The sequence below is a fragment of the Centruroides vittatus genome, unplaced genomic scaffold, assembly GCF_030686945.1.
Source record: "Centruroides vittatus isolate TY-2023 unplaced genomic scaffold, ASM3068694v2 contig_82, whole genome shotgun sequence".
NCBI classification, from domain to species: Eukaryota; Metazoa; Arthropoda; class Arachnida; order Scorpiones; family Buthidae; genus Centruroides; species Centruroides vittatus.
In genome coordinates, this window is record NW_027122533.1 from 1260059 (window position 1) to 1278300 (window position 18242).

The 18242-nt window shown below is 32.4% G+C and overlaps 1 protein-coding gene across 1 annotated transcript in view; it reads left to right on the forward strand.

Moving 5' to 3' along the window:
• LOC136982334 (ATP-binding cassette sub-family C member 4-like) overlaps positions 1-18242 on the forward strand; it is a 147686-nt gene that overhangs the window by 105027 nt on the left and 24417 nt on the right. The window contains exon 16 of the mRNA XM_067278809.1: positions 8199-8365. Coding sequence (XP_067134910.1) covers positions 8199-8365 — 167 coding nt within the window. The remainder of the gene's footprint in view (positions 1-8198; positions 8366-18242) is intronic.

Sequence of the window (18242 nt, forward strand, 5' to 3'; positions counted from 1 at the left end):
CGTAAAAGGGCCGTAAAACCCCTCACCGTAAAAGCTTTTAATCACGTGACCATGATATTTTACGCTTGAGCAGGTCGTAAAATATCATGGTCACGTGATTAAAAGCTTTTACGGTGAGGGGTTTTACGGCCCTTTTACGGCTAGTGGAGTCGCAGCGTAAGACTTTTTGCTGGAAGATTGTAAAATGATTCAGATAGTCCAAGGTTGACGTTGGCAAAAAAGGAAGGTTTTATTTCGATGTCTAAGCTATTTGAGAGCAGCAGAGAAGGCGAGTAGGGAAGTGGAGAAGAGTTTATATAAAGGTCGTAAGATATGTCACCCGTCTGGCACCTGGCCGAGGTTCACATACTTTTAGAGAAGTGTGGGGTGACAGGAAATTCCACGAAACAAGCTACAAATAGTTTACTAGTAGGGGTATGTAGACTTTTATTTTTCAAAATGATTTTAAATGACATAAAAGAAATAAGCGTTGCATTGAAAAATTGCAAATTTGATAAAATTAAAATTCTTCATAAATTTATTTTTAATACCGACAGCGATCGGTCAAATCGAAAGAGAATAAGAAATTTTAGTGGATTTACGTTTGCTTTAGACAGTGGCGATTTTAATAAGAAACTGAAAAGTGTAGAAAGTGACTTTTCCCTGAATGAGCTAATTACGATTTCCAACATTTTAAACATATCTTTCGAGGGTAATAAGTCGGAAGTAGCGAAGAGAATTCTAGCTGATTTGTGTGTTTTGGAGTCCTTAACCCAGCATGTCCGACTCGACGTTTTGTCTGGCTCTGAGTCTGAAGCCGATGAACCAAATGAAAAAAAATGATAGTGGAGGTGAACTTTCAATGCAGTGCGATATGAATAAAAATAAAAACAGTCTCGATTTCTTTATCCAATCTGAACAAAGTAATGCTGCCGCTAGTTCCGTTGCCAATAGTGTTACCATTAATTATTCTGGTATCGAAAGTACCATTTCTAAGTTTAATGCAAAATCGCATGAGAATGTTTATTCGTTAGATCGAACATTTTGAAAATATCTCTAAATTATTTAGTTTGTGTGAATTACAAAAATTCATTTTTGCGAAGAGATCTCTTGGTGGTAACGCCTCTTTATTCGTAAGAACAGTACGTGAGATTAATTCCTGGCAAAGATTAAAACAAGCCTTGATCGATGAATTCTCTTTTGAAATTAATTCGGCTAAGTTGCATAAGATTTTAAGTAAGCACACAATGCAAGACTCAGTCCGTTCAGGATTATTATTTAAAGAAGAAAGAGTTGTGTAATTTCGCAAAAATAGATGATGGTGCTTTAATGCATTATGTTATTAAAGGGATTAACGATAAACACGAAAATAAAATTATTTTATACCGATGTAAAGACTTGTCAGAATTTAAAGAAAAACTTAAAGTTTATGAAGTAATAAAAGGTGATTCTGTTAAGGGCAAAGGTGTTTTCGACAGAGTGAAGCCTAGACATGATTCTTATAACAGAAATAATAATACTTTTAATAGAAATAAACCAAGGTATGAAAATTATAGATCTAATGCAAAAAACGAAAATGCGAATAAAAATAGCGTAAAGCAGAATGGTTATGTTGATAATCGTAACAACATAATATGTTATAATTGTGGTTCGAGAAATCATATCTCCAAGTATTGTATTCATAAAGATAAAGGTTTAAAGTGTTTTCAGTGTAAAGCGTTTGGTCACAAGGCTACTAAATTCCCAAAATCAAATTCAAAATCAGAACTTGCCACTTTAGATATTGCTATAGAACCGAAATTGTTTAAAACGACACTAATTGGTAACATGAGTATAAAGGCAGTGATGGACACTGGAAGTCAAGCAACATTACTTAGAAAATCTGTTTTCGATAAACTAGGATTTAGGAGGTTGTTCCCAACTAATTCCACTTTAAATGGATTTGGAAAGTCAGTAGTTGACCCATTAGGCTGTTTTACAGAAAATATTCAAATTGATGATTTTAAGTGTCGTGCTGATGTGTGCGTAGTATCAAACGATGTAATGACTTGTGACGCCATCGCAGGCCTTAATGTTTTAATGCAGGGTGAGACAACTATTAATGAAAATCGTATCATAATAAAAAATAAAACTCGATGTGTTAAAAAAATAAACTGTTTGTCTATTCTGCCAATCGATTTAACTATATGACAGGTGAAATCGACGTAAACATTGAAACATAAAGTTGAGAGAACAAATGTAGAACTAAATATTTTGGTCAAAAATCACGAACCGACATATTCATCAGCCACGTAGATTGCCATTTTCCGAGAAAAGGATTGTTGAAACTCAAGTCGCTGAATGGTTAAAGCAAGGAATAATAGAGTCAAGTTATTCAGAATATTGTAGTCCAGTGGTGGTCGTAAAGAAAAAGGATGGAACCCCCCGTGTATGCATAGATTACAGAAAATTGAATAAAATAATTGTAAAGGACAGGTTTCCCCTCCCACTAATTGAAGATATCTTAGACAGACTACAGGGATCACAAATTTTTAGTACAATCAATCTCAAAAATGGATTTTTCCATGTCGATGTAAATAAAGATAGCAGGAAGTATACTGCATTCGTGACACATGAAGGACAATATCAATTCCTTAAGGTTCCCTTTGGACTTTGCAACTCTCCCGCTGTGTTTCAAAGGTATATCAACACCATTTTCCGACCTTTGATTAATGATGGCATTGTATTACCTTATATGGACGACATCATCATTTTGTCTTCCTCGCTTGAAGAAGGAATCAAGCGACTTGAAAGAGTCTTAGAACTTGCCAGTGATTATGGACTAGAGATAAACTTTAAGAAATCTCATTTTTTAAAAAAGAGAATTGAATTTTCGGGTCACGTAGTAGTAGAGGGTAAAATTTTCCCATCTACTTTAAAAACTAGGGCTGTTCTCAATTTTCCGGAACCAACCAACTTGAAAAAAATTCAAAGCTTTTTAGGACTTAGTGGATACTTCAGGAAGTTCATTCCGAACTATTCCGTTATTGCTAAGCCGTTGAGTGACCTTTTGAAGAAAGACCGTCAGTTTAAATTCGGTGAAGAGGAGAGAAATTCCTTTGATCGACTTAAAACACTGTTAGCTGAGAAGCCAGTCTTGGGAATATATAATCCTAATTATGAAACCGAGCTACACACCGACGCAAGCTTAGAGGGGTATGGAGCAATTTTAATGCAAAAATCTCCAAATGATAATAAATTTCATCCTACCTATTTCATGAGTAGAAAGACAACAGACGCCGAAAAGAAATATTCGAGCTATGAACTCGAAGCTCTTGCTATAATAGAGGCTTTAAAGAAATTTTGTGTATATCTATTGGGAATTCCATTTAAAATAGTCACCGATTGTTCTGCATTTGAGAAGACTCTGGCGAAGAGAGATTTATCCACTCGCATAGCTCGTTGGGTTTTGATCCTACAAGAATTCAATTATGTTGTTGAGCATCGTTCCGGTACTAAGATGGCTCACATCGACGCCCTTAGATCTCCCGTAAATGTACTTTGTATTTCTGTCAACAATATTATACCAAAGTTAAAATCAGCCCAGGATAACGATAGCGAAATAAAAGCAATTAAAGAACTGTTAAAAATTTCTAAGTATGAAAATTATTGTGAGAGACAAGGAATCTTATATAAATTTGTGGACGGTAAAGAATTAGTCGTTGTACCTGAAAGTATGCAAACAGAGATTATGAGAGACGCTCATGAAAAGGGACATACAGGAATTAAATATACTGAGAAAAACATCGAAGAATATTATTTTATCCCCAAGCTTAGACAGAAAGTAGAGAAAATTGTAGCCAATTGTGTTCATTGTCTACTAGTGAATCGTACGAAGGAAAAGAAGGGAGGACTTTTACACCCACTTCGTAAAGAAGATATTCCATTAAAAACTTATCATATTGATCATCTCGGACCATTGGAAAGTACAAATAAAAATTATAAGTACATTCTAGCGGTAATCGACTCATTTACCAAATTTCGTGTGGATTTATCCTACGAAAACCACTACATCTGCTGAAACTATTGCGAAATTAGAGATCCAAAAGGCTGCATTTGGGAACCCTTCTCAAATTATATCCGATAGAGGTACAGCATTTACCTCTAGTGAGTTCGCTGACTATTGTTCTAAAGAGAACATTAAGCATCATTTAATAACTACTGGCCTGCCTAGAGCAAACGGGCAAGTCGAACGTATAAATCAGACTATTATATCAATTCTTTCGAAGTTATCAATAAATAATTCAGCTCCGTGGTACAAGTATACAAATGAACTGCAGCAAGCGATTAATTCCACTTATCAGCGTAGCGTAGACACTACACCTTTTGAACTACTTTTTGGAACGAGGATGAATGTGAATAAACTAGAAAATCTCAGGGAAATGATCGAAGTTGAATTTCAAGCAAATTTTGAAGCTCAGAGAGAACTTAGAAAGAACGCTAAGCAACAGATTTTTAAAATACAAGAGGAAAATAGGAAGACGTACAATTTAAGAAGAAAAGAATCTAGACCTTATCAAGTTAATGACTTGGTTACCATCAAAAGAACTCAATTTGGACCGCAATTGAAACTAAAACCAAAGTATCTTGGACCCTACAGGATCGTGAAAGTTAAAGAAGGAAACACCAATGACATAATGAAGGAAGGATGTCACGAAGGACCAAATGGCACGACAACGTGTTCCGAATTTCTGAAACCGTGGAATGCTATTCCAGAATGCTAATGAGAAGACGACAAACGACGTTTAAAGACGAAAAGGCTGCTTGAAGACGACTTAATGAGCCTTAAGACGAAAACTGCTTCTCATCCATTTTCCAAGACGACAGACGTTTGACAGACTTAAAAGACGATCAACCTTAGAACTTTTACCTTTCAAAAACTTATATTTTTGTAGTTCTGTTTTCTTTGTTTTTCTTTTGTATTTAGTGTCGCTGGAGGTCCAGACAAAACCAAAACGGCCGAATGTGGTGCCCGTCCCCAGCGCTAGCGACATGGTCAAGCCGAATGTCGTGCGCATCCATTCTGGAGCACGCGGAAACAGAGGATTAAGCTTAAGCGCATTCTTCTCCCCCGAGGCAAAAAGATGACGACGGTAAGAGTAGGAAAGGAAGAAGCTACGACGTGTCCGTCTCAAGACGATTTGTTAGTGTTCTTTGTTTTGTAACGTATTATATTAAAGTGTACGTATACTGTTATAAGAAGTTCTTCGTGTTTTCTTAAACTGAGTTCTACATACGCCTCTTAACGCTCAGCCCAGCCATCCACAGACACCACATATATATAATGTATAACTAAACTTACATTAGCGTTGGTCCTTCGCGGTCTTTTGACGCTTTGTTGAAATCGATGTTGTAGACTCTGGATTACTGGATGATGTCCTTCTTTTCTGTTTATTTTTAGTAGTACTTTTCTCTGCAATCTTGTTAATTTTCCCTCCACACGCATTTTTTTTTCGAACGTTTTTCCACTACAGGAGCTGCTTGGACGGTCGCAGGTTCCTTCCATATTGTTTCCTTCCCTCGTCCGGGATATATATTGCGTAAATGTCGAACGAAAGTAAAAAAACGATCTCCTAGTTTTTTTGAAGGCCAATTTAGGTATTTTCTATACATAAATGCGTACATGTAAGAATCGGAAAGGTCTTCTGTATAGTGTTTTGGAAGGCTTTTTTATTTTTCAAATATCCCCACAGTCTTTCGATATTTTGGGCGTGGACTCCCGTTTTTGGATTGACGAAATTTTCAGAGTAATTAACTGTCTTGTGTGATATTTCAATTCCTTCCAATTTGTCGATATTGTTGTAGCCTTTTCATTCGTCAGTCAATACAGTAGTGCCCGAATTAATAAATTTTAATATAATCCAATTGAGAGTATTTTCCGACCTGTCGTTTACTTGGCATATGAAACAACTTTTATCCTCTCGACAAATGCCTCCGACAACTCATTTTGTGCTTTTAAGCTTTCTACCTTTTTCATATTTTCTTTTACAAACAACAGTCTCATCTATTTCGAGTTTTATTTGGTCCTCCTATTTTGAACGATAAGAATGTTATGTAGTGCTACTAACATTATAAATCTTATATGGTTCGACCAATCGACAGCAGCTTTGTTAGATATTCCGGCCGGCATTAGCAGAAATATTGTGTAGAGCAATCTAACGCTAGGTGATGCCATATAAATGACATTTATATGGACAAAAGTACGGTACCTTTGAAGGGCATTTACCTTCAAAGGTACTGTCGAAGGCAGAGCTGAAGTTCCAACATTTTTGGCATCTCATTGCACACGATTTTCTGTCGTTGCGATATACTACTTTGCATGGTTTGGAACATTTCGAACAAATGTCTACAGTGTGCTGTAACCCCAATTTGACAGCTAATTTCAACCATTTTACTATTCGCGAATCAAGTCCAAGTTCAGTATAATCGTGTTCCAACAATTGGAAAAAGTCTGGGAAGTACAGTACATCGCACCCAAAATTCTTCGGAATTAATAAAAGATATCACTCATATCTTAACAAAGTTTTAAAAAACAATGAATTAACAAAGCTATCGTTAATAATATTATCACGAAAAGGTTAATCCGAATTATCTCGAAATATACAAACCTAATTTACAAAAAAATTACTTCTCTTTCGAATAAATGTTGGGGTTTCGATAGACGTACAGTACGTATGTTGTAATTCCTCTCATCGAAAAATTAGTTTTAATTTGCATAATACCACAGATAGTACGGGTACGCCCCCTAACGTATAGATCACTCGGTATTCTACTTCGAGATTATCCATTGTTAATCTGCTTCCAGATTATCACTCGATGATTTGATTTGAGATTAGCACTCGAGAATCTAATTCGAGATTACCGGAAACGCGGCCATCTCGAACGTAAGGGAAAAATATTTCCCTGTCGCCGTTCAGTATCTAGGAAAAAAATTTCCCCGTTGCCATCTTCGATACCACAGGTAATGTTAACCAAGTAATGTTGTAATTTTGGATATTTTGCACCGGGATTACTCGGAGACGATAATGTTTAGCTTCCTTCTTGGGTGTGGTTTAACACTCACGGAGAGGTACGTGTGAACATTTCCGGAAAAATAAAACTAATAATAACACAGAATGACACAAAAGAAAGGACATACCAACTTAGGTGGCAAGTAAAAGAGAAACTCAAAAATTAACTAAAAAACAGTGTTAGGAATTTCTCTAGCAAGACGACACCAGCAATGACGGTTACTCAACAGCGCCCCCTAATTACATTAATATTTAATAAGTGATTTATTATAAAATATAGTACTGTGTAATAAAATCGTTACTGATATTCGCTTTTATATTTACAGTATTTGTTTTTAAGTGTCATTATTAAAATTACAATAATGGTAAATTCACGTGCTTTGTATCTACGTTAACATAGACGTCATTTATCACGATAGCACTACGAATAAATCTTAGTATTACAAAACGAACTTTATTTTATATCAGAAACACGTGCTGATGAAAGAATGAAGGATAAAGATTCCTTAGCATGTATAACCCTTTCAGTATAATTCCAAAATTTTTAATACTCTGTTATATTGCTCCTCCGGATATATTGCGCTTTCCGTTTCTCTCCTGGCCAAAGCGATATCACACAAGCTACTATATTAACATTAAACATTATTAAATGAATAACATGACTTTTGATATATCACAAAATTTTCCTTTAACGCTGCTATGAATTCATTTAAAAAATTAAATTTCACACAATAAATTACATATATTTTCCATTATTTCAAGAGATTTGATTGGTCACCCACTAAACACTCAACTGTACTCATAACCAAAGGTCTTGTTTTCTGTAAAGCTGCTGTAATTGATCGATTCACTTTAAATTGACCAGCTGTATTAAAGCTTCTTTATCAAAAAACGAGTTAAAATTATTGGCAGATATTAGTAAGTTTACTGGAAGCTGCTAAATATAACTTCCGAATGTTGAAGTACATTAATATTTACTTACAACTCTTCAAATTGTAAGTAAATATCTCTCTGTTTTTAAATCGGTAGTAAATACTCAGGAGAACACAGTAATGTTTATTAAATCACGAATAACATATCTCATTCCAAAAAGTCTATAAAAGTATTATGTGCTCGATTTAAGCATATTTCGGTGTTAATTTACATAATTTTTTAAATCATTTCGTACAGGAAGCTGAAAATAACCAAATGGATGATGAAGAACATGCTGAAGTCAGAATTTCAATTTATAAAGCATACGTCAGTGCCGGAGGGTATTTTTTCTTCAAGATTATTATAATAATGCTAATTATATCTCAATTCTTTACAAGTGCCAGCGACTATTGGCTAATCAAATGGTATGCTCTTATTATAATTAAATCAGATTTTTACTGGTGAATTGTTTTTATTAATAAAAGTTCTAATATAAAAACATTACATTATATAGTCCTCGGTTATTTTCAGTGTGAGTCATTAAACCATACGTCATTTTTTAAATTGTTTTGTATTGAAGATTTCATAAAAATATTTAAAAATCATTACATTACAAACTTCTTACATCTTACAATATGCTGTCTATCTTTTTGTAGCACTCGTGTGATTTTAAACGAAAATATGCCTGGATATGTGAGACCCAACATGACTAGAAGCGTAGTGCAAAATTGAAAAGTTTACACTATGCTTTGTTATCTGTTTTACTATATCTGCTTATTAATTATGCATTCAGGATATTCGCTTTATGTTCCCAATTGTCTTTTTTTTTTTTTTTTTTTTTTTGTTGTTAGAATAGTTTGCAGTTTCCTGTCATATTAAGTTTTTTGAAAATGTCTATTTATATCGGAAGATTTTTTAAATACAATTTTTACACATTGAATACCCAGTACATAATATTTTGTACGCGTTTAGGTATTTTTTTAGGCATATGTTCTGATAGATTTTCAAAGTTATATAAAATTTGTTTTTTCATGATTACTCCTTTACACACAAATATACCACCATGTAACATTATAATATTCATTAAAATTTCCAGGGTACAACATGTCGATTGTGGCGTCTCTCTTTAATCTGTGTATGTTCGTTCTCTTATGAGAGACTGATTTCTTGTCTTTGACTTTTTCGTTTGTTTGCTTTCATGCACTTTTTAAAACAACGAGAGTTGAATATTTCGATTATCAATGAAAATATATACAGAGTGGGCCAAAGGAAACTAAACGGCAGAGTTATCGTGTTCGTCCAAGCAAATCGCTTGGACTGCTCGATTTTATTCTCAAGGGAGACATCTTTTGCAATAAAGTTTTTGCGATTCTGAATACAACAGACAACAAAAAAATTTAAAAACTCATTTATTTTTTATTAACTAAACATTTATTTCGGAAAAAGTAACACAAACTATTAACAAACATAAAAAAACCTTTTAAGCTAGACCTCATATGCAAGGAAAAAAATTGATCCAAAAATTAAGGCTGATAATGTATTATCTGTTTGCAGATGTTCCTTTTTGCAGTGTTCACATTAAGCTTGACCACTTAGTGATTCAATCAGAATTTAAGATTATTATTTGTTTATTGTGAATTTTGTACAACATAATCGTTATGGTTTGCACACTTGCTAAAAGGGTGGAAATAGTAACTCTTCATTTCAGAAATGGCGAGAATGCTCATCTTAGTGCAAATTTATTTAATCAACGCTATCCAAAAACCATTGTAACGCAAAATACGTTCTGGAGTTGGTTCAAAAGTTATAGTTAACGGTTCTGTGGCTAACAAAAGACGCGACCCTGGACGTGAACGTCCAGTAAGAAATGAAGCGACAGAGATTGGGATTTTGGGGCAAGTTGCTGTGGACCCAACTTTAAGTACAAGGAAGTTAGAGGCTGTGACTAGCATTAGCAGAACACCTATTCGCCGGATCCTCAACGCTCACAAGTTTCATCCGTACAAAATTAATTTAGTTCACCAATTAAATGAAGATGATTTTGATCGGCGACAACAATTTTGTGAAATTATGTCAGAAAGGTTAAGAATTGACATGGATTATCTTTTTAACATTTGTTTTTCCGACAAATGCGCGTTTTTTTTTAACCTCAACGGTTAATCGTCACAATTGTCGATATTGGTCAGATAATAACCCAAGCATATTTCATGACGTTCATAGCCAAACTCCACAAAAGCTAAATGTGTGGGCCAGAATCTTTGGAGATCGACTACTTGGCCCCATTTTCCTAGCTGGTAATCAAACGGGAGAGTTATTTACATTTACTTGAAAATGTTGTACATCCATTACTTGTTGATATCGTCGAACATGACGACCGACCTTGAGAATAAAATCGACCTGTCCGAGCGATTTGCTTGGACGAACACGATAACTCTGCCGTGTCGTTTTCGTTGGCCCACCCTGTATATGTGAGATGCCAGGTTTGATGATCTGTCGAACTCTTATCGGCTACACGAGACTCGATCGCTTTGTCAGTGGATGGCTTAAAAGAATAATTTAGACTAAAGTTAGTAAAATCCCAGTCTAGTCAGGACCTGACACTAGTTAGGATAGGATTAACGTCTCCTAATTTGCGATATTAAGATTTTAGTACTTTCAGAACGTTTCTGAACGAGAGCTTATACGTTGAGTGGAGAGATTGTGAGTATGTTCGATAGATGTCCTTTTTATAAAATTGAACCAAAGTCAAAATAACAATTAATTAACTAATTCAATGAGTAAATAAAATAAAAATAATTATAAATTGATTGAACATTATACGATACAATTTAGTAATTAGAAAATCTAATAATATCTAACGCTAAGATTATAGCGTTCTAACTCCTTATCTATTCGTGTAGAAAGAGAGACAGTTTACACAAAATTGATATAATGCCTCTTAAATATAAATTCATTTTGCTCACTTCATGGAGGTGGAAGTTGAGGCATCCAAGGTTGATCGGACGCAAATAAAATAATTGACTACTTTCAAATATATGGAAGAATCTGTAGCTATCCTCTATAGTATATAGAGGTCCGACGACTAAATATGGCGACTCTTGTATGGAGAGGTCCAGAAGTTTTATGGCTTTTCCTGTGTCAAGGGGTCCTTATATGTTACACAAACAATAATATCTCCAAATTGTTTATTGCAATTTAAAGGTAAATTAAAGTTGTTTACTAATAATTAAAATTAATTTTAATTTTTGACATTACAGCTATACCTCGTCTTACGTCGGTAATTGGTTCCAGGAGAGGCGACGTAAGTCGAATTTACTTGTGTAGTTACGACGTAAGTCGCAATTACGACTTACGTCGTAACTAAACGCCAATAATGGAGGAAACACCAATAATGTGCACTTAAAGACCGCTAAATAAGACAACAACACAGAAACATAGATGTTTTCATGTTTTGTTCTCTAGGATTTATGATGATTATATTAACATTTACTGTAAATGTACATATTTTAATATGATTTTATGTGCTTTCAACGCTTTTCTAGTGATATTACGACTTTAATGTTAGTGGCAGACAGATTTAAAGTGGAATAAACTGACTTAAACTTGATTTTTATTTTTCCATATACTTTTTTGACAAACGACGTATAATCGGAAACGACGTAACTTGAGAGCGACGTAACTCAAGGTATACCTGTATACAAAATGTTTTTTCGTAGCAATACCGTTTAGTGATCCTTACTAAACTTTTTTTTGTGATATTGTTGACATTTTTAACTTATGAAAACTATAATTTGCTTGTCTGTGCAAGACCATAAGAGTTCGAAATAGATCTTGCAAACAGAGAAACAGTAGAAATAACGATAGTGTTAAAGTTGATAAAATCATGCTTGTGAACAATAAAAATAATCAGTAATAACCGTATATTTGCCGAATTGTTTCATCGAGGTAAAGGGATGTATTGTTCTAGTCTCTAGCTTTACATTTTAACCTCTTAACAGTGAAGGACGGAAATAGCCGTCCAAGGCGATCGAGTGGCAGTGGTGAAGGACGGAAATAGCCGTTCAAAAATTCTTATAAAATACCTGGACCATTTCGTGAAGTCGTAGAATTTTCACGAGTAGTTGGGTTCTCCAACTTTGTTTTGGAATATCCTTTAGTTCTCGAGAATTTACAATAAAAGAAAGAAAATTAAAATAAATATGAAATTTTAGACGGCCATCTATCGACATAAATCGAATTTAAATCTCCCGCCGTCATCTGATTGGTTAAAAAAATTAATATTCCTAATTGGCTCGCGTCAGAAAAAAGTAGGTGTGACTTCTGTAAATGACGCTATCGGGAGTGCACCGATGCGACCGGAAAAAGTAAACAGCCTACGTCATTAGTCTAACGGTCCTTGTCTGACCTACTTTTCGTAGAATCAACATTGGAGTAAGCTGTAGTAAAACGTAGTAGTTTATAGTAAAACGGTCTTCTCTAATATTCATAGTACTTTGTAAAGCTCGGATTTCAATTTAATAAGTATTATTTAGTTCAGAAACATTATAAATACATCATTAAGTAGGAGAATAACGAAAAACTTTATTTTTTAGTATAATACAATTTACAAAATCGAAAGTTCGTATATCGTAATATTATAAAAAACTACATCGAAACATACAAAGTCACCTAATTTACTTAAATTCAGTTCATTATACAACTGTAGATACTCTTGCCTTCCTCAGTTTCCTCAAAACAAAACTCGAAAACTTCAATTAATTCTATAAATATTTAAGCGCCATTACTATTCGAATTAACTGTAATTACAAATATAACTGAAAAATATTTTCGACATAAACCCTAGGCAATAATTATCAAAACAAAATTCTTCAAGTGTAAATTTTTCTGATCGAGTAATATGTAATAATAGTTTTATCTATTACTCTTGCCATATTCAACTTTCTATGTTCACATCCATTTAGTTTCATCTAATTACACTTTAAATGTAAAAAAATCTACCAACAAATAAGTTTTCTAATAAAGATACTACTTGCTAATTAAAGTTTGTATTCTTCTTTGACGTAGTTCTACGTTTTAGCACTAAATTAGTAGACATGTCTAAATAACACGCTTATAAACACTAAATGCCATAAATGTTTCGAAATTAGAACTAGATAATTATATGCACAAATAAATTTACATGCCTTCATTTACATCCAAACAAAGATCAGTTCTCCCAAATTGTCGAAAAATAAATTATTTTCAACTTTTCTTTCTGAATTTAGAAGTAATTCACAGTAAACTTTATGCCTTAAAATATCCATTGCAATCAACGCAAAATGTATGAATCCACGTAATAAAAAATTATCGCAGTGAACTTCGAATAAACGAGAAACACAGAATTATCGAACCGCACTTTACGAAATCTGGCGCGAACTGTCGTATACAATAAACAAAACGAAAATGCTCTTGTCCAATGTCATCACGTGACAAAAAGTTTCTAAATAAACGCTAAAAGTTTTAAAGAATTCTTTCACAAAAACCGATGAATTTAATTAATACACAATAACTAAATCTGCTTAATAAAGGTTAATAATTTTCCATTATAATTATGCAAATTAGATATAAAAAAGATCATCGCGCAAATTCTCCCGCGAACCATGGATGACTCTTACGTCATCTGGATTGAAGTTTCCTGCAAAATACTGAAAATTTTTATATAATTATTTTACTAATCCAGCCAAATTTAAATAATATAAAATGTCTAGATCTGTTTAATAAAGATTAGTAATGTACTATCATTAATATGCAAATTAGATATGACAAAGATCACTGTGGAAAAATTCCCGCCAAGATAAAAATAGCTTTCGGTCACGTGATCACCAAGAAATACGCCTTAAATTTAATGTTTGTGTACAAATTAATATATTTTAACTAATGTCATCGTTTAAAATTTGATGTTTCTGTAAAAATTAGTAAATTGTAACAAATTTCATCAAAGACAACAGAATAATTTTCAGCTTATAAAAACTCTACAATAAATGATTATTTCTTCGAAAGACGTCGATATGCACGAATAAATAATAAATATACAATAATGCTTTTATCCATTTTAAGTGGATATTGTAAACATTAAGCTATTTAATTTGTTTGGCTTTTATAATTTCGTTTCCGAATATTTTACTGTGAAATTCCATTTAGTAAACAGAAACAAAGACAAGCTATTAGTTATAAACAGGACAATAGAATAATTTTTACGTAAATTGAGTGAAAATACAGAAAAAAACGAATTATATCAAAGATGGGACGAATAAGCTAACATCCCTTCAACAGAGCTCATATACTCATTGTCATTCTCAGCCTGGTTCCCATTTCGACTGTTTTATCTTGGTAAAAAGTTATTTTTTCAAAATAAAAGTACTTTGTTCTTAGTGAAGAAACATAAAAGTATCGAAATATAATATTCAGAATTAAAAATATTGATGTATGTCCATATTAGAAATGTATATTTTTTCCGATATTAGAAATAATATCACGAGAAAAACATTAGATATATGAAATACCGCCATAAACAATTTCTTTCTGTCAAATTACGGATTAAACGGGTTTATTTAGAAAAATTCAATCGCGAATAACTGACTTTAAATATACAGAGGATACAGTATGCTTGTTATGTGATAGTATTTGAGTTTACAAATTAACAGAATTTTCCGTTTTTTTACACATTATTATGCTATAATCTAGGAAACTATGTTTAATACACAAGACATACTACAGAAAGGGTAAGAAAGGAACGTCAGTCATTGTAACTAATGTATTATTGAAAGTTTCATTCATATAGATAATTAATTTTATCAAGATACATTTCTCCAGAAGAAAATTATCGATATTTCTCGTAAATATAAGTAAATTTTATTATAATTTAGATAAAAACTCATTTTTTTCCCTCGCATAGCTTCTGTCCCCTCCCTCTTACTCTTATACTTGGAACATTCCATTTCATAATTTGATGTAATAATAACGTTTAAAATGATTCTAAATAAAATATTGACACTTAAAGTAGGTTAATATAGGCCTATATTGTCACGAGTCTCAGGTGTATTCATAAAAATGTAATAACGATACAATAATACTTTCTCACATGCTCCATGTGTTAAAGTTTGCATTTGTAATTGAAGGTAATATATAACGAAACAAAATGTTTATATTATCAATAGTTATAAAAGATATCACATTTTCACGTAAAAAAACAAAATAAGCCAGAAGAAACAGACAATCACACGATATGTCTATCCAGGACATTCTATAATTCATTTCAAATTTCTAATAACTCATCCGAAAATTTTAAATGTTGCTTTTATGTATTCACAAATATTTATTTGCCGAACTGTTACCTAAATTGGTTTAAAATTTGTACAAACTTATTTCGTACGTTCCACAATTTACGTTCGTTTCCACGTAAATGAGTCTGAAGGAAAGCGGAAACGGAAGCTTCGTCAACTTCCTTGCAACTTCTCTGGCGACGTATTATGTCACGTGATATCAGTTCTAATATAATTTAGAAGTTTCAATGAACAGCTTTATGAAATGTTTAAACACACTTCGTAAAAGTGGTATTTTTGATAATCAATAATGACCGAAAAGTTGATATAAAAAGCGACCTGTAAAATTTTATTTTTCAATGTTTAGCAAATTTGTAATTGCAGCCAGAATCTATTATAAGCAGTGAGGAAAATGTTCGTATGCGAAATAGTCTTACAGAAGCTTATATAATTTATCTAAATGCTTTATTTTACATATATATTTTTGTAAATATCTCTTTCATCAAATAATTTATACATCTTGTAAGTTAGGTGCAATGTTTTGTAAATGAGTTTAGACCGGAACAGATTACCCCTTACTGAGAGATGATCTTCGGATTATCACGTGACCTACAGTTCTATCTCACGAAAGCGCTATAAAAAACAATTTTATTTTCTTTATCCGAGTGGTATTTATAATTTGGAATAATTAAATGTTACAATAAACATCTTAAATCTTTTCGATATTCGATTAATTTCGAAATTAGATCTTTGAGCCGGACACGTTGTAAATCTATCATAGAATAAGTACTTAGTTATTTAAAACCAAAGCATAAATGATTGCGTTTAATTAATAGAAATGTGTTTTAAATAAAATGTTTACGGCAATTAATAAGAAAAAGTTCTTTTTACGAAGAACGACGGCAAATTATGCGAATTAACGTATTAAAAACGACATACTTTTAAGAAAATCGCATTAAGTGCATTAATACGGATATAACCGAACGAAAGAAAGCGGCCATTTTTAGAGTTTATTTATTGTTGACTTTTTAAGAAAGGGTGTTACGAACTCGGGTATTTTTTTAAAAAGGGTTTTATTAAAAGAATTCTTTTATCCGGAAATTCTTTTATCCGGTATCTTGGTAAAAATAACTTTTTACCAAGATAAAACAGTCGAAATGGGAACCAGGCTGAGAATGACAATGAGTATATGAGCTCTGTTGAAGGGATGTTAGCTTATTCGTCCCATCTTTGATATAATTCGTTTTTTTCTGTATTTTCACTCAATTTACGTAAAAATTATTCTATTGTCCTGTTTATAACTAATAGCTTGTCTTTGTTTCTGTTTACTAAATGGAATTTCACAGTAAAATATTCGGAAACGAAATTATAAAAGCCAAACAAATTAAATAGCTTAATGTTTACAATATCCACTTAAAATGGATAAAAGCATTATTGTATATTTATTATTTATTCGTGCATATCGACGTCTTTCGAAGAAATAATCATTTATTGTAGAGTTTTTATAAGCTGAAAATTATTCTGTTGTCTTTGATGAAATTTGTTACAATTTACTAATTTTTACAGAAACATCAAATTTTAAACGATGACATTAGTTAAAATATATTAATTTGTACACAAACATTAAATTTAAGGCGTATTTCTTGGTGATCACGTGACCGAAAGCTATTTTTATCTTGGCGGGAATTTTTCCACAGTGATCTTTGTCATATCTAATTTGCATATTAATGATAGTACATTACTAATCTTTATTAAACAGATCTAGACATTTTATATTATTTAAATTTGGCTGAATTAGTAAAATAATTATATAAAAATTTTCAGTATTTTGCAGGAAACTTCAATCCAGATGACGTAAGAGTCATCCATGGTTCGCGGGAGAATTTGCGCGATGATCTTTTTTATATCTAATTTGCATAATTATAATGGAAAATTATTAACCTTTATTAAGCAGATTTAGTTATTGTGTATTAATTAAATTCATCGGTTTTTGTGAAAGAATTCTTTAAAACTTTTAGCGTTTATTTAGAAACTTTTTGTCACGTGATGACATTGGACAAGAGCATTTTCGTTTTGTTTATTGTATACGACAGTTCGCGCCAGATTTCGTAAAGTGCGGTTTGATAATTCTCTGTTTCTCGTTTTTTCGAAGTTCACTGCGATAATTTTTTATTACGTGGATTCATACATTTTGCGTTGATTGCAATGGATATTTTAAGGCATAAAGTTTACTGTGAATTACTTCTAAATTCAGAAAGAAAAGTTGAAAATAATTTATTTTTCGACAATTTGGGAAAACTGACTTTTGGATATAACATATGGATTTAAATGAAAGTATGTATTATTGGGCTACTAATTTATTTATGTTTATGTGTATTGTTGTACTGCAACTTACTTTGTTTCACTACGTTAGAGAAAGTAGGTCACACATTGGATTTCTGACATAAAACTGTCGGCTTTCTCAGAGTGAAGCGGACCTTCTCAATGAAGTGTGTTTTAGGGAAGTTATGCTTTCTTTTTCTGATGCATGCCAATTGTGAAAATTGTTTTTAAAATTAAATATCGGTCAATGACGATAACATATGTTATAAATGTGAAGATGAATATAAAAATATTTCTACATTTTTTTATTGTTTTGTTGTTTCTTAAAGATTAATTTATTTAAATTTATTATATGTCAAGTAAGTTTATTTACAAAATGCTAATATTTTAATTCGCTTTAATATTTCGGCGTAAATTTGAACAAGGAATTTTAAAATTTTAAATAAACGATATACTGAAATTTTCTTTTATTTACAATGATTACGTCACTTCTACAGAAAGTAGAACACGAGACGACCTTCACCCACATTTCAGTCTGGGGGGAAAGGCCGCCAGTTGTAGTCATAACAACCTTTACGTCTTCTATTGTTGTGGATGAAATTCGTTAACTGTCAATTACATTTTCTTGAATTTGATTCGCAGGTTGGAAAAAATCGTCATTACTTAAATGCCTAAAACT